General features: G+C 42.1%; 1 protein-coding gene across 1 annotated transcript in view; it reads right to left on the bottom strand.

The window, feature by feature from the left end:
- PID1 (phosphotyrosine interaction domain containing 1) overlaps positions 1 to 21,658 on the bottom strand; it is a 208,942-nt gene extending 187,284 nt beyond the window's left edge. Inside the window, exon 1 of the mRNA XM_080933442.1 lies at positions 21,451 to 21,658. Coding sequence (XP_080789568.1) covers positions 21,451 to 21,480 — 30 coding nt within the window. The 5' untranslated portion in view covers positions 21,481 to 21,658. The remainder of the gene's footprint in view (positions 1 to 21,450) is intronic.
- Positions 21,659 to 22,182: the final 524 nt, after the last annotated feature.

Here is a 22,182-nt window from a genome sequence, read left to right on the forward strand (position 1 = left end):
CGTAGAGGCTGAGCAACTGGTGGGTGGGAGACTTGGGCTGCCAGGGAGCAGAGAGATCTCTGCGGAGTGCACACAGAAAGTGCACCCCCTCCCTTGCCCTGCCCTGCCCTGCCCGATCCAGCGACCAGGAACAGATATTTCGAACTTCTGTTTCCACCTGGTGGCGAATTCAGGACTCAGAGCGGAGCCTGGCCCATCTGCCACACGGAACAGCAGCTCGTAAAGGCTGAACAACTGGTGAGTGGGAGACCTAGGCTACTGGGGAGCAGAGGGATCTCTGCGGAGTGCACACAGAAAGTGCACCCCCTGCCTTGACCTGACCTGTCCTGCCCGATCCAGTGACCTGGAACAGAACTTAGGAACTTCTGTTTCCACCTGGAGGCGACTTCAGGACAGAGAGCGGAGCCTGGCCCATCTGCCACCCGGAACAGCGGCTCGTAGAGGCTGAGCAACTGGTGGGTGGGAGACCTGGGCTGCCAGGGAGCAGAGAGATCTCTGCGGAGTGCACACGAAAAGTGCACCCCCTGCCTTGCCCTGCCCCACCCTGTCTGATCCAGGGACCAGGAATAAAACTTTGGAACTTCTGTTCCCACCCGGCGACTCTGAGGCATAGAACAGGGCTCGACCCATCTGCCACTTGGACCAGTGGAGATGCAGGGACACAGACCAGATACAAGGGAAAGGCAAGAACATATCACTGACATAAAAATGGCAAGAGGAAAGCGAAAGAGTATATCCCAAGGAAACCAAGACAACCTGGCAACACCAGAACCCAGCTCTCCCATAACAGAAAACATCGGAATTCCAAACACTCCAGAAAAGGAAGACACAGACCTCAAATCATACCTCAAGATGCTGATAGAGATACTTAAACAAGAAAGGGAGGAAAAGCAAAAAGATTCAGAAGCTTTTAAAGAGAAAACAAGAAAAACACTCAAAGAACTCAAAGAACTAGAGGAAAACAGAATCAAAGAGATGAAGGAATGGAAGAAAGAATTTAAAACGGAAATTGACACAATAAAGAAAACACAAAAAGAGATAACCCTAGAGGTAAAACACCTAAAAAAGTAATCAGGAATCACAGAAGCAAGCATTTCCAATAGATTACAAGAGATGGAAGAGAGAATCTTGGGGGCAGAAGACAACATTGTAAGCATAGACAAAACAGCCAGAGAAGATGCAAAAAACAAAAAGCTCCTAACCCGAAATGTCCAGGAAATCAAGGACACAATGACAAGACCGAACCTAAGGATAATAGGAATAGAAGAGGGAGAAGAGTATCAACTAAGAGGCACAGTAAATATCTTCAACAAAATCGTAGAAGAAAACTTCCCTACCCTCAAGAATGAGATGACCATGAGCATAAAAGAAGCCTTCAAAACACCAAATAGGTTGGACCAGAAATGAAATACCTCCCGACACATAATAGTAAAAACATCAAGTGCCCAAAGCAAAGAAAGAATACTAAAAGCAGTAAGGGAAAAAGGACAGGTAACATATAAAGGCAGACCAATCAGACTCACACCCGATTTCTCAACAGAGACTATGAAAGCTAGAAGAGCCTGGACAGGCATCATGCACACCATAAGAGAACACAAGTGCCAGCCCAAGCTGCTATACCCAGCAAAACTATCAATCACCATCGATGGAGAGATGAAGATATTTCAAGACAAATAAAAATTTACACAATATCTGACCACAAACCCAGCACTACAACTAATTATGGGTGGAAAACCCAATACAATGAGGGAAAATACAGCCTAGTAATAACAAGAAAACTCCTAAACAAGAAAACTAAAAGAAGAAAAAGACACACACAAAACTCAACCCACAAAAGCAATAATGGCAGGAAACAGAAACAACTATTCCTTGATATCTATTACCATAAATGGACTCAACTCCCCAATAAAGAGACATAGGCTATCAGACTGGATACATAAACAAAATCCAGCATTTTGTGCATACAAGAAACTCATCTCAGAGACAAAGACAGACACTATCTCAGAGTTAAAGGGTGGGAAAAAAACTTCCAAGCAAACAGCTCCAAGAAGCAAGCTGGAGTGGCTATTCTAATATCGAATAAAGTAAATTTCCAACCAAAAGTTATCAAAAAAGATAAGGAAGGACACTGTTTACTCATTACCGGGGAAACCGGTCAGGAGAAACTCTCAATCCTTAACATATATTCTCCAAATAAAAAAGCACCCACATTCATAAAAGAAATCCTACTAAAGCTCAAAAAATATATTTCACCTTACACAATAATAGTGGGTGACTTTAATACCCCACTCTCACCAATGAACAGATCATGGAAACAGAAACTGAACAAGGACACTGCAAAACTAGCAGAGACTTTGAACCAACTAGAATTAATAGATATATACAGAACATATTATCCTAAAGTAAAAGAATACACCTCCTTCTCAGCACCCCATAGCACCTTCTCAAAAATTGACCACATAATTGGACACAAAGCGAGCTTCAATCGATATAAGAAGATTGAAATACTCCCATGCATCCTCTCATATCACCATGGTATACGGCTGGTCTTTAACAACAACAAAGACAAAAAATAAGCCCACATACACATGGAAACTAAACAACACGCTGTTAAACGATAGCAGGGTCAAAGAAGAAATAAAAAAAGGAATTAAGGATTTTCTAGAATTCAACAAAAATGAAAACACAACATACCCAAACCTATGGGATGCAATGAAAGCAGTACTGAGAGGAAAACTCATAGCCCTAAGTGCTTTCAAAAAGAAACTGGAGAGAGCTTACATCAGCAACCTGACAGCACAGCTAAAAGCCCGAGAACAGAAGAAAGCAGATATACCCAAAAAGAGTAGACGGCAAGAAATAATCAAAATTAGGGCAGAAATAGACCAAATAGAATCAAAAAGAAGCATTGAAAAAAATCAACAAAACCAAGAGTTGGTTCTTTGAGAAAATCAACAAGATTGATAAACCCCTAGCAAGACTAACTAGAGGGCAAAGAGAGAGTATACAAATTAACAACATCAGAAAGGAAAGTGGGGACATAACAACTGAAACTGAGGAAATTCAAGAAATCATCAGATCCTACTACAAAAACTTATACTCCACAAAATTGGAAAATCTGGAGGAAATGGACGAATTCCTAGACAGATACAAGGTCCCAAAGTTAAACCAGGACCAAGTAAACCATCTAAATAACCCTATAACACCTAAAGAAATAGAAGAAGTCATCAAAAGTCTCCCAACCAAAAAAGCCCAGGTCCAGATGGGTTCAGTGCAGAATTTTATCCAGCATTTATTGGGGATATAACACCAATACTCTCCAAACTATTCCAAAAGATAGAATCAGATGGAATACTACCTAACGCATTTTTTGAGGCTACAATAAACCTCGTACCTAAACCACACAAAGACCCTACAAGGAAAGAGAACTTCAGACCAATCTCACTTATGAACATTGATGCAAAAATACTCAACAAAATCCTTGCAAACCGAATCCAAGAACACATTAAAACGATGATTCATCATGACCAAGTAGGCTTCATCCCTGGGATGCAGGGATGGTTTAATATAAGGAAATCCATCAATGTAATCCACCATATAAACAAACTCAAAGATCAAAATCACATGGTCATCTCACTAGATGCTGAGAAAGCATTTGACAAAATCCAACACCCCTTCATATTAAAAGTCCCAGAAAGAACAGGAATCAAAGGTCCATACCTAAACATAATAAAATCAATATACAGCAAACCAACAGCCAACATCAAACTTAATGGCGAGAAACTTGAAGCACTCCCACTAAAATCACAGACTCGACAAGGCTGCCCACTCTCCCCCTACCTATTCAACATAGTACTGGAAGTCCTGGCTGGAGCAATTAGACAGCAAAAGGAGATCAAGGGGATACAAATCGGAAAGGAAGAGATAAAAACATCACTCTTTGCCGATGACATGATCGTGTACTTGAGTGACCCCAAAAATTCCACCAGAGAACTTCTACAGCTGATAAACAAGTTCAGCAAAGTGGCTGGATACAAAATTAACTCGAACAAATCAGTAGCCTTCCTATACTCAAAGGACAAACATGTGGAGAAAGAAATTAGGGAAAAGGTACCCTTCACAATCGTCACAAAAACTATGAAATACCTTGGTGTGACTCTAACTAAGCAAGTGAAAGAACTGTACGACAATAACTTCAAACCTCTAAAGAAAGAAATTGAGGAGGATCTCAGAAAATGGAAAGATCTCCCATGCTCATGGATTGGAAAGATCAACATCTTAAAAATGGCCATCCTACCAAAAGCAATCTACAGATTCAATGCAATCCCCATCAAAATTCCAACCCAGTTCTTCATGGAACTAGAAAGATCAATGTGCAATTTCATATGGAATAACAAAAGACCTAGAATAGCCAAATCCATCCTCAACAACAAAAAAAGCATCTGCGGGAATCACTATCCCTGACCTCAAGCTATATTACAAGGCAATTGTGCTGAAAACTGCATGGTACTGGTACAGAAATAGGCATGTGGATCAATGGAATAGAATAGAAAATCCAGAAATGAGCCCTCATGTACATGGTCACCCAATTTTTGACAAAGGAGCAGTAAACATTCAATGGAACAAGGACAGCCTATTCAACAAATGGTGCTGGTCCAACTGGCACTCAGCATGCAAAAGAATGAAAATAGCTTCTTTCTTATCTCCTTGTACAAAGCTCAAGTGTAAGTGGATCAAAGATCTCCACATTAAACCAGATACACTGAAACTATTAGATGAGAAAGTAGGGAAAACCTTAGAACACATAGGCACAGGAGAAAATTTCCTGAACAAAACACCAATGGCTCAAGCTCTAAGGTCAAAGATTAACAAATGGGACTTAATGAGATTGCAAAGTTTCTGTAAGGCTAAGGACATTCTCAAGAAAACAAAACGGCAACCAACAGAATGGGAAAAGATCTTTACCAACACCACATCAGATAGAGGCCTAATATCCAATGTATACAAGGAACTCAAAAAGCTAGACACCAGAGAATCAAATAACCCTATTAAAAAATGGGGTAAAGAGCTAAACAAAATGTTCTCAGTTGAGGAACACCGAATGGCTGAGAAACATCTGAGGAGGAAGTGCTCCTTAGCCATCAGGGAAATGCAAATCAAAACAACCCTGAGATTCCACCTTACACCAGTCAGATTGGCCAAGATCCAAAAATCAAATGACAGCAGATGCTGGAGAGGCTGAAAAGAAAGAGGAACACTTCTCCACTGTTGGTGGGTTTGCAAACTAATACAACCACTCTGGAAATCAGTCTGGCGATACCTCAGAAAATTGGATATAGTACTACCTGAAGACCCAGCTATTCCACTTCTGGGCATATACCCCAGAGACACTTTAATACACAACAAAGATATATGCACCACAATGTTCATTGCGGCTCTATTTATAATAGCCAGAAGCTGGAAAGAACCCAGATGTCCTCCAGAAGATGAATGTATACAAAAATTGTGGTACATTTACACAATGGAATACTACTCAGCCACCAGAAACAATGACTTAACCAAATTCTTAAGAAAATGGTTGCATCTAGAGAATATCATCCTGAGTGAGATAACCCACTCACAAAAGAACAGACATAATATGCAGTCACTTATATTGGGATGCTAACCCCAGAGGCTTGTACTCCCCCAGAAAGAACTCACAGACTGTATGAAGTCCAAGAAATAAAACAAATATATATATATATATATATATATATATATATATATATATTTACAAAACAAGAAGACTTTTACTATTTCCATGTTGCATTTTGTTTTGCATGTACTTTACGCTCATGGTAACTATTAGGTTTTTAATGCCTACTGTCAAGGCCTTGAAAAAAATCAAGTACCGACTAAAAAATATATTCACATAGTTTTATGTAAAAATTATTTTATTATCTGATAAAACAGTATTGACAAAAATGTATAATTTTAAACAACAATGTTTAAAATCTGTACATTTATCTTTGTTTTGTAAAATTAAGTTGTTTAAAAAAAAAGAAAGTGAAAAAAAAATAAGCATCTCCATGTTTCTATGGGATTATTTATTTTCTAACTCCTAAGGATGCTTTTGGTAAAAACCACAATTAATACTATCACCCAATTCTGAGGGACACCATCTCCCAAGAACCTACTGACACACAGGGGACATAACTTCACATATGTGAGGCTCTAAATCTAATCCCAGTATGAAACATACAAACACTAGACACAGAGAAAGTGAAAAAAAGAACCTTGTGATACTGTCCTTTAGAGAGGAGGCTCTGTGTGAGCTAACCTGAACTCATACACTTTGTAGAAAGACTAAATATCTTTTCTTGTTTATCTTGATTGAGCTACCAGGACACTCAGAGACCAAACCTATCAGCCCACTTCATAATTTTAATTGTAACTTTTAAGTTTCAAATGTGACTAAAAACCTCCTATGTTATATGACTAATGTTTGAGGAATTTAATTCTGATCTTGTTTTGATGGCATGTTTATCTTTTACTCACAATTATTCCAAAATGATTTTATGCTGTATGAATCCAAAGTTACCCTTCTCAGAACTGTGGAAGGATACAATGCACATTTGTAGTTTGGATTTGTATATGATCTAGGACTTTGTATTCTCTAGACAACCCTAACCTTTCATTAAGTTCTTGTAACAAGAGGCTTGGGCATTAAATATTTCAGAAGATTTTCCAGATTTTAGAGCCACTTTGGGAAAATAGACCCAATAATAATATAGATATATGGTATTATGGTTTGAATGAAAAACATCTCCGACAGGCTCATGTATTCGAAATGCTTGGTCCCTAGTTGTCCACTGTTGGGGAGATTATGAAACTCTTCAGAATGTGGAGCCTTCCTAGAGGAAGTGTGTCACTGGAGATGAACCCGGACAGTTTATAGCCTTCTCCCACCTCTGTTCTCTCTCTGCTGCCCGTGTTTAGGTGAGATGTGATTATTCAGCTTCTGGCTTCTAGCATCATGCACCATTAGGGGCACCTAACTGTCTGAAACTATAAACAAAAATAATCTTTTAAATTGCCTTTATTTGTGATATTTTACCACAGTGACAACAACAGAGTATGAAAATCAGAAGCATAGTTGGTCAGCATAGAGAAAGATGATAGATTTGAGTGTGACTGGCATTTGTAATCATTTAAGAAATGTTAATATAGTTTATATTTTACTGTAAAATAAAGATTTAAGGAGAAAAAAACTGTTTCAAAAGTACAATCAGACAGTTCATCCATCTCAAACAGATCATGGAAACTTCCAGATTAAAAAAGGCCTATCTATATGACAAGAAGATCGGTTGAGGGCAAGAGGTCTAATTCATTGCTGCAGCATTCATGACACTTTTTGAGTTAACTCTAGATACATTGTTTGCTAAAAATATGATGTAAACTTACTTAGCAATGGGTGTTGGTGAAGCTAAGTCAACATAGAACCAAAGAATCTCCCAGTACAACCAGAAAATGTCTTCAAAATGCTATCAATGAAGACAGGAATTTTCTGGATATGAAGGAATGGCAACCTCAAGAATGTCTTCCACTTTAGGTTTTCTGAAGTATCACTTGAATGGCTCTGCATGAGCTGATAGTGTACATGTTGAAACCCATCAAATAAACAGCCACCCACTTGCCTTTGGAGGTCTCCTTTCTAATAATTCCTCTATTCCACTGTTTGGCATCACCCCCAGATGAGCCAAATACCCTGGCTGTAGATGGTAAACAAAGAAAGTGGTCTCTGTCTAGTTAAAAGTAGCCACTTACTTCTTTCTGCTTACAAAACCCCTTCCTGGGCTTTATTTATTTATGTATTTATGTGTTTGTTTATTTATTTATTTATTTATTTATTTATTTATTTATTTATTTATTTGGTTTAGAAAATCTGATGAGTAGCCACACTTCTGGATCTGTGCCAGTGCTTGCCCAAGGGAAGCAAGCTGGTTGAGTGACCCCATTCCAGTCATACAAACTCTAATCATACATGTCCCCAGGGAAGCAGGGACTATGCGGGTGGATTTTATTGAGCAATGATGATGATAAAGCAAGCTGTCTAAGTTCCCACTTTCTTAACTCAGGAGAGCAAGCAATCTGGCCGTGACTTCAATTCCAAGTCAACCCAAAGTTCATCTTTAAAGCCATAAAGTAAAAAAGTTGAACTATATCAGCTTCCCAGCTCATGAATCTACAAGGACCAACAGGCTGTGTAACCTAACAAAACACAATCTGGAGGCTCCATGCACTACTCTACTAAAGGAAAGAACAAGCCTGTCCCCAACCTTCCTATCTTCAGGAGAATCAGAAAATCCAACTTGCTGTATATGGCATTTTTCAACCCCAGAAACAAATTGTAAATTTTTTATAAATACAGAAAGAGCCAGTGGCAGCATTTCTGCAAGCAGGATTCAAATCTCAAGTTCACATATTATCAACTCAAGGAGTCCAGGTTCTGTACTGAGGCTCCCAGGGCTTTGAAAATCCCCCCTGTTAAGGATCTGGATTCTCTCTTAGAAACATATAGACGACTTGCCTCTAAAACCAGAAGAAGTTCTGTCATATGTAACCAGACTTGGTTCGCTTTACACATGGCTTCCAAAACTTGTTCAGATTCTAGATTCTTTGCAGTAAGATCCATGTGAGCAACTCGCTGAACTCAAGCACCATGGGAACCACCAAATATCTATTCTCTACTTGACTTAAAGTTGTGTTTCTATCCTGTGTTTATCCTTGGAGCTATGTTAGAATTTATTGAGCCCAGTGGTATAGTAGAGACTACACGTTGCTCTTTGCAGACCATATACTCCAGCTAACATTCATAGGAGCCAAGAGCTAAACATCATTATTCTCATTTTCAGGTTGAGAAAATATATACACAAACATAAAGCAGAGGCCCTGTGAGTAGGCAGGGAAGGTGTGCAAGTATGGGAGCCTCACCCAAGACCCCACCATCCTCTCATGGTCAACAGTCTGTGACACAAACAAATCTTGCCATTTCACATTTGTCTCCAATTGTAGCTTTGTAGGCTGTTTAATATATCAGTCCAATCTCTAGAATCTTTATGTGAAGTTTAATGCTGGCCCAAACCAGCTAGAAGGTCTACAAGCTTTTAGTCTATGAGTAGGTAAGAGCTGGGATGGCTGTGCTTGACATATGAAAGGACAAGACTTTCATTTAACTTATGCCTTCTCACTCTAAGCTCTACATGTTCAAGATCCAATGACAGGTAAGCCTGTGGTCCCCATGACCCTTCTGTTTCATCCTGCCAATGGGTACACAGCCATTAAGCCCTCAACTTGCCTTTGTTCCCTGTCCCTACTTTCTTACTCATTTTTTATCCTTCTCAATCTATCTCATTAAAAAGGCTTTGACCTGGACCAGAGGGATGGTTCAGCAGGTAAAAGTTTTTGTACCCAAGTCTGACAGCCTGAGTTAGCTCCCTGCAGCCATTATGGAGGAAGAAGACTGACTCTTGTCTGCACTCCAAAGGAAATATAGTTAAGAGCAAACACCTACCATTCTGCAAGCAGCTCTATAGCAGACATCTAGCTGTGTTTCTCTTCCAGTTAATTAAAAACAGTGACTCTGTCATGTCACCATGGCTCCAGATTGCACAATCCGATGTCTGGCCTCTTTACATATTGCTTAGGGTCTTATTGCCTCAAGTGGAAGAAAGATTGAGTGTAATGCCTCAAATCTTCCTCTATGGGAGGAACATGTTTAAACATTTGACTTAAATTCATTTATGTGGCTGCTTTTCATTGTGGGTCAATGGCTGCTGATCTAGTTGCCCCATCCTATCTCTGCTACAGCTCCCATTCTCCTGAGTTATTTCTCAAGGATTCCAGCCCTTCAGTCAGTTAGGCATATTACTTTGATTCACAAGTTAAAAATCCAAAGCCACACATGATTTTGTTGATCTATTTCTTGTGCTTCTTATCCTGGGAGAAAAACAACAACAAAATAAAACTGGGGATGATAGCCCAGAGTGCCATAGGGCAATAGCAGTGTACCCTTGCACCAGCAATACATTCTGTGTCTATAGACAACCGGACTGGAGCTGCGCACTGGGATACAAAGATTTAACGTGTCCCTGAAAACTGAGCCAGCTCAGAAAACCAGAACCGTAGGAAGAAGAGCCCGTCACATGAGCATGGAGCTTGAATGAGAGGCACGGCCACGAAAAATGAAGGATTAGTAAGACTCCAGATCTAGATTTCTACCTTTCATCTAGATGTCTTGTCCAACCACAGGTTTTACCCTAAGATCTTCAGATAAACAAGAATGGGTCTAAAAATGTCATTTAGTCCCAGTGTGATGGCACATTCCTGTAGTCCCAGCACTTGGAGTGGAAATGGGAGAACGGGATGGGCTGAGAAGGTACAGTACCAAAAATTGGACAATCATGAGCTACAGAATAAGTCTTTGACAAAATAAATAAATAAAAGGAACTTTTAAAAAGTCAATTCAATAATTAAGTGAAGAGACATTTTCAAAGTAGAGAACATGAAAAAAATAGTGAAAGAAACGATAACAACAACAACAAAACCAACCCAGAGTTAATTGTTCAGATTCTAGGCTAAAGTCCGAATTTCCACTGTGAAGAAAATGGAAGGCACAGAGAATTTTCAGGATTCAGGATGTAGAGAAAATGGAAAATATATTGCTAGCACCTTCAATAGCTACCACAAACGCTTGCTTACAACCTTACATCCAGGAAAACGACCACTATAATCAAGACATGAACACGTTGTTACTCCTAAACTTCCTCAAGACCCTTATCATCCTTGCTCTCTGTCCATTCTTAGACAATGCTACTCTCTTGACCTTCCCACCACCACAGTGGAGAGTTCTGATTCGTCCACACCCTTACCCATGCTCCATCTTGTGTATTTGGTTTGTGTTTTATCTCCTTATTTGGGGTGGGAGTGAGGGAGTGCACAAGATGCATGTAGAGGACAGAAGACAACTTACAGGTGTGGGTTCTGGGGATGTAACCCAGGATGTCAGGCTTGAAGGCATGCATCTTTACCCACTGAGCATTCGCTCTGGCCCTGGTAAAAGCCTTCATAATTTTGGTTATTCAGGTATCATACCTCCTTGTGACTTCAATTTTCATTTCCCTAGGGATTCATGGTATTGAACATCTTTTCCCATACTTATCTGCCAGCCATGTTTCTTTGTACAAACAATATGCCTATTGTAATGGATTTATTTACCCTATTATTGAGTCCTGACAAAGTATTTTTTTAAATATCCAGATTCCAAGTCGTTTATTATGTATGACAAGCAAATATTTTCTCTTATTTTTTTTGTTCTCTCACCAGTATCTTTTAAAAAGAACACTTTTTCTAAAATTTGTATGCAGTCCAATTAGTTATTATGTATTTGTCGTTACCCTATAGAATCTCTAACTCAAGGATTTTGTAGGTGATGTAATGTTCATCCACTGGATTGCAGTAATGGTTCCATTTATACAACATTCCAATGGCCTTGAAGTCCTGTTGCCCAAACCCAGGCTCCATCCATATTAGTAAAGCCTTCTACCCTTGAACGGTAGTTCAAGGTAGCCCAATATGGAGAAATTCTTGCAACACTGATTGAAGTAGAAAATATAAAAGAACATCTAGATACCCTAAGTACTCCCACACAAAGGAATGACTAGACAAATCACAGCCCCGCCCCACCACAGAATTGTACCCCAGCACTAAAGGGAGCAAACTAGAAAAGTAAAGACCTCTCAAAAGGGGGAAGGGTTGATGTTAAGGTTATGATACATGATTGGACAGTGGGGAGGTAGGTGGGGAAAAGGCAAGGAAAACAGAAGAGGAGGAGAAAAAGAGAGATTCCGGGAGGAATCAAGATGGAGCCAAATAAGGAGGATCTAGATTCAGGTGGTCTTAATTGGTAACAGGTAAATATAAATATTTTAAGAGTTTCTATGGGTCTTTTTATCTCATATAGAAGGGCAGTTTGAATGTAAGCTTGTTGTGTAGAGAGCTGTGGATTGAGAATTTAATATATAAACCTGCTTGATAAGCTACCAGGATTTGGAGTTGTGCTTTTGCTGGGCAGTGGAGTAACAGAACATGCCGGGGTGGTCAACTGTATCCACCCAGGACAGAAGGACCAGGCTGGGCAGAGTGAACTGCTTGGGAAGGGAACCTCGTGAAGAGGTGAAACCACAGGTAAAAATAAACCTTTCCTTCAGTTGATTCCTGCTGGTTTATAGTGATAAGAATCATGGCTCATAAAGGGTAAGTGGCAGTGTGACATGTCTTGCTCCCACTGACTGTTCAATTTCCCCCCATCCCTACACAAACAGGCAATACCTGCTTCTGAAAACAAGAATAAAAGCCAAGACAATATTTACTCCTTGAAGAAACAGAGGCCAAAAGACAACTAGACAGCAATACCGATGCCTTGCCTTCACTGCCTATGAATGAAAAATGTCTGTGTCTCTCATGGCTAAAAGATCTGAAGGTTTTAGGCTAAACCTCAAAGATGAACTTGACCGGAAGGAGTATCTTCTGACTCCTGGTACATTTATTTCTGTCTTAAAACAAATTTTTCTTCAAATTAATAGATGCAGGGACCAAATAAGACAATATAAAAAATATAAAACCAGATATAATCAACCAGTAAATAGGTTCAAGAATACAATGAGGTCAGGGTGAAAGGTGTGTGCCCTGAGCCACTGGCCTGCTTTCCCAATCGTAAAGAGGCAAATAGCAGAGTTCAACTATCCGGGTCTACCAGGCACTCTTGAAACAAGATTCTAAATCCTACTTGAACCCAGTTCACTGGAGAAATTCCAACTGGCTCTACCTCAAATCGATACCATAACACAGTCTTTTCTAATATTGAGATTCATTGTCTTCATCATAGCAAAGGAAATTCCTGTCATTTCCCAGACTCCCCGCCTTCAGGAACAAAGCACTTGTCAAGTTCAAGGTAGTCAGTCCTATTGCAGAAGGTTGATCAGAAGAGAATAGAAGAAGGAATACAGATTGCCTATGATTAGTCAATGGGAAACTATTCTAGAGTGAGTTAGACTTCCACTGTTATCAAAGTTAAAGTAGCTGATCAGAGGAGACTCACTGTGACCCAGCACATGACATCTAGGGACATGCAAATTGGTAGGCTCGTATGAACAAACAGAGAAAGTGGCAGGCTTACACTCACAGAAGCTTCCTAGCACTCAAGGAGATTCTACAAACTAGCCAGCTGGAAACAACACTACTTATCCCCTCACAGTTTAGAAAGCTAAAAGGCTAGAGATGTTAGCCAACCATGCTCCATCCAAGACTTCAGGGCAGAATGTCTCCTGAACTCACCTAGTTGCTGGTATTTCCTACCAATCCTTGACATTCCTTGGCTTGTAACAGCAGAATACCACCCTCTACCTCCTCCATCTTCAAGTGCTGCCCCCACTCCTATAAATCTGTCCTTACCAGGACAACAGCCATTGGTCCCATGATAACACAGTCTGGTTTCATCTTCACCTGATTGCATCTACTTTTGTTTTTTTAAATAAGGTCACATTTGCAGGTATCAGAGGTTAAAGTTTTAACACAACTGTCGAGAAGACACAGTTTAGCCTATAACAGTAAGATGTGGGGACCTTAGTTTGAACCTGAATTTTGGTCCCCTGTTCACTGTGTCAAAGACATAAACAATAATATAACATTCATGCTTAAATGATGAAAGGAGGTGGTACACTTCAATATAATTCTCCTGGGTAGCTGTTTAACTATCCAAACTCTTTCCTTCTCACCAGTGAAGCTCCTTACAGTTATGGCTTTATTTTAGCTTTATTTTTTGTTGTTGCAGAATCACAATACGGCTACTGAGATGCCAGCCATGACACTTATGCCCAGACCATGAAGAAGACAGAAAGGGAGAAATGCTAGCACCTCAAGTCACTTCCCAACCATTATATCACCCCGAACCATAAACCAAAATAATTCCTTCTTCTATAATTTGCTTCTGGCCATGGCATTTTATCATAGCCACACAAAGAAACTGATACACTTAATGTTATATAAACAACTGGTTGCTGTTACCATTATCATCATTAATAATGACCGTTGCCTATGAACATAAGTTTGTAACAAATAGATACTACTACTTTTATTGTCTCCCAACATTAATTGCAATGGGCAGGAAATGCAATGATCACTCACAAACTCCTGCCCTCAATCTGTTTTTTTACTTTTATTTTGGGCGACTGTATCCCTGAGAGCACCAAGAAGCTGTATTCTTCCAGCTGTGAATAACTGAGAGCAGGTACAGATAAATGAGAGCAAGTATTGATTTGGGAACTATTAGAATTCCTTGAGGAGCTAAAAAGTTCTCCTAGAGACACAGATGTCAACCCCCATAATAAACAGGACTTTCTAAGAGTCATGGTAAATGTCCCTATGTATGTTTGTGGCATGGCAGAAACCAAGGATGGAGCAGTCCCTTAACACAAGCTCATCTCCAAGACACTCACAGCCAGGCTCCTCCAAAATAGAGACCCCAGGCGCCAGGGTTACAGAGCTTGTGACTTTCTTCTGACACACAACCCAGCCCCCAACACTACCCTCACTCTCAGAAGTGTTTGAGAGAGTGGCAAAGCTGAACACTGGACCCATGTTCTCCGCTCCCAACTGTGAGGATGACTACACAATGGCTCACACTTTTCCACTGTACAAGCCTGAAAGAGCTTCCCTAATGACACCCAACCACTGAATTTTTTACAACATCCACAAAGCTTCTCACTAAGGAAGCCAGAACTCTCAGAAACAGTGAAAGTTGCAACCCACACCACGAGACAAAATACTACTGAGTTTATGTTGGAGACAAAAACTGAGTCCTCCAGAGTATATGATGATATCTGTCCTTTCTAGAAGCTTTTCCTACCCACCTTCTGTTACATGCATGTCCGATCATGGCAAATGGGAGAGAATACAGGACATCAGCCTTGAGAAACACACTTCTGCCCAGTGAGGGTATCAGATATTCCAGGACGGCGTCCAAGCACCTACTTCTGAGCAATAGATAGAGAACACAAAACTCAGAGAAGTTATAAGACTAAACAATGGGGCTGCACCAAACAGTGCAGTTGGGGAAGTTCTTGCCACCTAAGCAGCAGAATCCAAGTTTGTTTTTAATCAAGCGTGTGCTTTTAATCACAATACTGGGAAGGTGGAGATGGTTGTAGCCCTGGGGCTCACTGGTTAACCAGCTTTGTACACTGGATTAGCACCCAGCCAATGAGACTCTGTCTCAGAAAAAAACAAAACAAAACAAAACAAAACAAAACAAAAGCATAAAACCACCCTCAGGGTGACAGCTCCTAAGAAACAGCTCCCAAGGTTGCCCTGCTTGTACACATGTGCACACATATACCCGTACACACATGAACAAGCACATGCGAGTACACATTCAGAGTCCAAACTACAGCTTTATTAGCAAACAACTAAATCAAAGTTATTTCTAAAGAAACAGGTTACATCTTTGGTTACATTTTAGCCAAATGATGCCTGATTTCTGGAACAAACTGCTCAATAACATTATTGATGAGAAGGGCCCCTTATCAAGGTGAGATGGCAAAGCAAACAGAAGATTGCAGAGGGGGGGGATGGGTCATTAAACATGTAGTGAGACACTGAAGTACTACTGAAAGGTACCAAAATTATGAAGTAACTCTGTCTCCCCTCTTCTATGACATCTCCCTTGTCAGTCCTCAGGCCTGGTGAACATACAATGGTGTTTTATCACTACTTACCTACCAAACTGGGTTTTAGTTAACATAAGATGATGGTAATTATGTTGGACTTTGAAGAAGACTCTAGACAAATACCTCAACTATTTCTTCCTGTTCTCCTTCTATGGCGTCTCTGTTTAGATCTGTGTCCCTCCCTGGGGACCCAGAGGCACACTGTAGCCATTCAGAACCTCTGAGCTCATTTTATTTGATGGCCAGTAAGGTGGCCCTGTCTCACTGCTATTTGGGGAGTCACACTCCAGTTCTGTGGAAGACAGACTGACTTCTAGTGGCTTCAGGGCTGCAGAGTGGATCCACCTGACTCTCCTCCAGGGCTAAAAAACAAGGCAGAATAGAGTCAGTGTTCAGGGAAGGGGCTGGAGAGAGATAATCCAGAACATCAAACAAAATGCAAAGGTTGCCCAACGATGGAAGGTAAACCGGGATGGTCAACAAGAAGTGGCCATTAGGCAATGGGAAGCTAGAGGGGAGGAAGTCTTCCAATCTCTGTGTTTCGCAAATCACTTAGTGGGGATTTTGCTGACAGGCATGGGGAAAGCTAATGATATAAAACAGCACCTGAAATCTGGGAGAGGGGAAGTCACTGGTTCATGACCACTCCAGCTTTGTGCTTCACAATAAGAGGTGCAAAAATTGCAAAATTTAGGATGGATTTGGTGGGAAGGCAGGACCTCTAAGAAGGGGCTTCTTACCTGAAGCATAAACTCTGGGTCTTTCCAACCTCTCTTCATTCCCCTTGCCTATGTCTTTCCTGAACTCAGGCAGACTGCCATGGTAACTGAGTTTGACTTAAAGCCTCCAGGTTAGATAAATTCAATGTGCTCCATTGGAAAAGCCTCTCCAAGGAGACTTGGGAATCCCAGGTATCATGTGATCAAGTACTGATTTTCCTCAAAGACCTGATCATCAAACTTCAGGGAACCCTGGATTAATATGAAAAACCACATTTCTACAATTGAAAATGTGAGAACAGCCCAGGCTGGTGTAAAGGCTGATACCCTCGGTATCCAGAAACCTTCAGCAAGAGGATCACAAACCTGGGACTAGCCTGAGCTACAGAGTGAGTTCAAAGTCAGACTAGATAACTCGATTCTCTGGCCTCTCATTTCTTTATCTATAAAATGGAAATTAAAATGGCTACGGGAAATAAATGATCCAGATAATTCATATAAAACTCAGTGTAGCGCCACATAGAGAGAACATGCGCTGGACAAATGGGCTGCTGTCCCTCCCCACTCTCATCTGTGTTCCTGTTGTCAGTTTGGTTGGCCTGGCAAAGTGTCCAACTGCCTAAGCCTTCAGTCTGCCTGATGAGCCAGGTCTAATGTTTCCAACCGCTGTGATAGAGGGTTTGTCAGTATTGCATCTCAGGGAACAAGGGAAACCACCATGATAACAGAGAAATCAATCTGGAACAATCCACTCAGCATCAGGAAAGCAATACAGGAGGCATCACTCAGCAGAGTAAGTACAAAACAATCCTGGGGAACAATATACTCCTTCCCTCTTAATCACTCAAGCAACATTTTAGTGGAAAACTTTGGTCACAGTTTAGATGTGAAATGCCCCTCCTCCACAGGTTCATGCCTTTGGATGCTTGGTCCCCAACTACTGGCTCCACTGTGAGAGGTGAGGGCCTAGCTAGAAGAAGCAGGCCACTGAGCGGTGAGTCTGCACCCCTCTTCCTATCCTCTCTCTGTTTGCTGCCTCTCTGAGGTATGAAAGGTAGAGAATCCCAGAAGCATGTGTCCCCACCGTGGACCCTGCTGAGCCGACACACCTTCTCTGACACAGTAGACTGGACTCCCTCAAACCAGGAACCAAGTGGAACTCTCTATTAAGTTGCTTCTACCAGCTACACTGTCATAGCACCGACAAAGGTCTCTAATACAAATTTCAACCTCTTTACCAGCCAGACATTTGACAGGAAACCAAAAGTCAAGTCCGGCAGCCATGGCTTTCGCTCTGTGATTCCTTATTTTATCCAAGGCACAGGCACTGGCTAAAGTGAGAACAAAGACACAAAGAAAGGCTTCCAATCTTAAGCAAAGAAAACGCAGATGTAGGGATGAACATGGAAGAAGTGTGATCTTCCAGAAATGATTCGGCTGAAACCTTTGCAGAGCATTTTGTGGGAAGATGCTATATATACAGTCACAGAATTTGCTAGAACTTATCTGCCATTCATTGTTATGAGCAAGTTCCTCTCTATTCTTACATTTGTGAGCTTCTTTTCTCTTGAAAGTCTTGTTTGAATCAACTTCCTCTCCTCTGAGGACTTACATGTCAGTTGTAACTCATGATTAGAACACTCTTCCCTGGTTTTGTTTGAGAAGCAATCATTAAATCCACTGGAAAACTCAGGTAGATTTTGAAGTACCAAAAGTGAAGTAAAATCTCCATTTGAGGGAAAAAAAATAAGACTTAGCCTTTTCTACTGAAAGAAAGTCCCCTCTACTTGTCTGAAAAGAGCTTGCCTCAAATAGCCTCTTTAAAAATCTATAGCTTTTGTGAGTCTCTGCGAGGAAAATAAAGTCAACTCTGCAGAGGAGAAAGTAAAAGGGGGAGAATTCATATTTACATTTAACAAAACTGGGGTGGCCACTTGAGTCTCCATGTCCCTTTTGATCCCATTATATGTTTAATGGCAGAAGCGCCCAGGAAGGAACTCAAGTACAACACAGCAGTTTTAACATTCAAGGGAGCAGATGAAGTGGCCACAGTTCTTGTGACTGAATGAGAAACTACTCAGCTCAGCCCTGCCCAGGGCCACAGGTCCATTCGCCTGGATCGGATTTAGGTCAAGGAACTAAATTTCAAATCAGAAAATAGCAGTAGCATTTTGTTGTAGTTGTTGTTTTGTTAACAAGTAGATAATAATGATAATAATAATTAAGTCTGATGAAAGGTTCCCTGGGCTCCTAAACCCTAGCTGCATTCACTGAAAAGACAGTCAGTCAGAGGGTGAACGTCTGGGCTCAGGGAAGTTGGGCCACATTCCCAGACCCTCTGAGCTTTCCAGTGGGAACTGATAAAAATCAAGTAAGAAAAGATGCTGTTGTCTGCTCCTGCATCTCTTCTGTGTCTAGGTGTTTATACAACTGGTGGATGGCCTGGTCCAGTTGTGAAGTTCGGGAAATGCTTCCTTAAAGTCTTTCCTGTGCTCTGGCTCCTCTCAAAATGTTTGTATTGAAAATCAGTGAGGGAGAAAATGGGGTGAGTTTATAGGACAAGGTTGAAGAAATCTGTGAGCAGAAAGTGAGGTTTAGGTGCTGCTACAAAGCAGGGCTCACTGGTAACTTCCCCACCCAATACCACCTCCACTGCCCTGCCCATGCCTTTGTATCCGGGCATGGAAACACATCAGAACCAGAATCTATTATATCCGTATGACTGTACCTGGAGAACCACAAGGTCTTGAGAGCCTTCTCAGACAGAAGAGACACTACAAGGATAACCATCTGACAGAGGCACCGAGGCAAGGAGCATCAATAACGGATTACAAGCAGCCCTCTCACCAACTCAGCCTCAAGAGCTTCCTTCCTCTCCCTGAAGCAAAAATGCATAAACTATATGTCTTTAAGAAGAATGCAGGAGCACCTTGGGAAGAAGCCATGAGAGGAAGGAGCATGCTCCCAGTTTGGCTTGCTTTTAGGAATCTCAAAACTTGAGGTCAATTTTTAAATTTGGAGCCACGCAGCGGTACTGGCTTGCAGTTAAACACCTGCAACAGAGCTTGGCTGTTACACAGTGATAAACCCTGTTTACATCTTTTCAAAACCTAAAATCCAGGCTCTTTGAACCTGGCCCCTTGAAATAAAACACACTCATAGCATACCCAAATTAAGATGTTCACAACAAAATACATGTGTGTGTTTACCAGAAGGACAAGGAAACATGTCAGTCAAGGAACAATATCCACAGGGGATTAACGCCAGATGACTGGCCTGCAAAGGGTCATGTGTTGCAAAGCTGAGAGAAATGAAATGTGCCAGGAAGAATCATTTTAACAGATGAAAATCTACAAATATTTTAGAGGAGCCCAGGCAATACACCTTGAGGATCTGTGACCACAACTCTAAAAGGCTTCCAAGACTTATTCTCACACTTGGATGGCAACCACCACCTACTCACTCACTCTGATTCTCTGGAATCGAATTCAGGCCTTGAACCAAGAGAGAAACTGGACCCATTCTCAAGAGAGAATTTGTTCAAATGCACCACTGACATCTGATACCATTTACAAAATACACTTAGATTACCTTGTGCCAGTTGCCCCAGGGATACTCAGATGTTCTCTTAATAAACTAGAGAGGGGGTCAGAAGACTGGGCACCACGTCGTCATCTCCAAAGCCAGCCAAGGGGGTTGATTTAATCTTTTTGAGACCTGAAGGAATTGGCCTAGAATCCAGGTCTCTCTGTAAGTGGGAACATGCTCTCCCCAAGCTGCAGCCCTGAAGACTATTGGGAAGGGCTTTGTGTGTGGGGGGGGGGGGTGAGAGCAATCTGGCTCTACAAAATGCAGTGCCCCCTGCAGGATAACATTGTGGATAAAGGCAGAGTTGGCTTTGGTAAGGATTTGAGGGGCTGTCTGTGTTTAGAGCTAGGAATGCTCTCTGAGAACCCTCCCAAGTCAACCAGGATCCTGGCCTCTCTAACCTAAGTCTCCAGACAACACTCAGTCTGCTGTACGTTACTACTTAAACACTTCTTCAAAGTTTACTCCACAGCAGCGTAGCCCTGACTCTGCCAAAAGTCCAGCTAGAGGATTTAGAGAAAGGTTGCTGTTCCCTGGAGAAGATTTGCTAGCAAATGACAGTTATCAAACCTTCCAGCCAGGGCCATCCCAAGGACCAAAGTGTCACCGAATGAGTCCTGTCTGGGGAAACTCCCCTCTTTCTTGTATTACCTTCCTTTCCCAGCTCCCTAGTTTCAGAAACTAAATCAAAGACCCTGTGACATGTCAGGGGACAGCAATGAAAAACTTTTAGTGGGATGAGTGGAAACATCATCATTCCTGGTGGAAATTAACTTTTGACTTTCAAATATCTGCAGAAGCTTGGATTTCGGGGCCATGAAGGGGAGAGAGTGCCAATGAATAAGGGAAAAAGAAAATATGTCGCATACCGCCACCAAGCCAAACCAAGCTTGACATTTCCAAATTATATTGGCAAATGCATGCTTTCACAAATCATTTGGTCTGTCTTTTCCTAGAGACAAAAAAAAAAAAAAAAAAAAAAAAGAGGGGAGAGGAGGGAGATCTGAATTCAAATATCCTAACCCCAGACCAGTAAATTGTGTCAGTGGAGTGCAATCTTTAATGCTGTTCAGAAACTCTAAGGTTATTTATATCAACATGCGCACCAACACCTCCAGGCCAAAAGTTGTAAGGCTGGAGGCAGCCCCTTAATCAATTTCATCACCTAGTGATCCTGGATGGGTTCAGAGCTCTGGGTTGAACACACAAACATCCAGTTCCCATAGATGAATCTTACAGGATTGTGGAGATAAGGGGTCTTAGGGAGGGGTGTAATGGGGGTGTAAATCCCTGAAAATGAGCCAAAGCATCACCGTGGCTACTTCAACCCAGCACCTCCTCTTCCAGGCTGGCCCCAGGGCCTCTCGGGTGCCCCTTACCTGCAGGCGCTCAGTAGCCGGCTGCCACATCTTCCAGCCGTGGGGTTTTGGCAGAGGAGATGCTGGCGAGACTCTGTGGGTTGCGCCCGGAAGGAGAGGGAGCTGCGGTCCCGCTGTCACATCTGGGGTCAGCGTCTGCAGGCTGAGCGTCCTGGTGCCGGCCACAGCCCGGTGGGCGCAGGGGCTGAGAGCGGGACGAGGTGGCGCTCCGCTGCCGGCAACTTGTGGGCTCCGCTCCGGCCGCCAGTCGGTGCGCAGCTCAGACGATTGCGCAGCTCCGCCCGGGCCCCAGCGCCGCGGCCGCTCCCTCCTCCCCCCGCTGCCGCCCGGACCTGCGCGGTCTGAGCATGCCCGGGCGGTCTTCTGCCGGGGGGGGGGGGGGGGGACCGGCGACCGGGGATGTGGAGTCTGTACCCCCTTAGACCCCGGTGTCCTGCAAACCCTGGAGAGGCTAGAAGCTGGTCAAGCCCCTAAGTTGGTACCGGATCTGGGAGAAGGCACAAAGTGGCCCAGGAAGAGAGGGCCTGATGAAAAAAAAAAAAAAAAAAAAAAGATAGTAATGCCCCTCCCCTAGGGGTTTCATTCAGAAGGGTCTCTGAATCAGTTGGGAAATGCATGGAAAAGCTTCGATCCCTTGGGTTAACTGAGTTACGCTCCACCTGCTTCACTAAGTTCTGGGGGTACAGTGGTGCTCAGTAAAGGACAAGAGTACACCCCTCTGCTGAGCTTCTA

This window comes from Micromys minutus (assembly GCF_963924665.1).
Source record: "Micromys minutus genome assembly, chromosome: 19".
Classification (NCBI taxonomy): domain Eukaryota; kingdom Metazoa; phylum Chordata; class Mammalia; order Rodentia; family Muridae; genus Micromys; species Micromys minutus.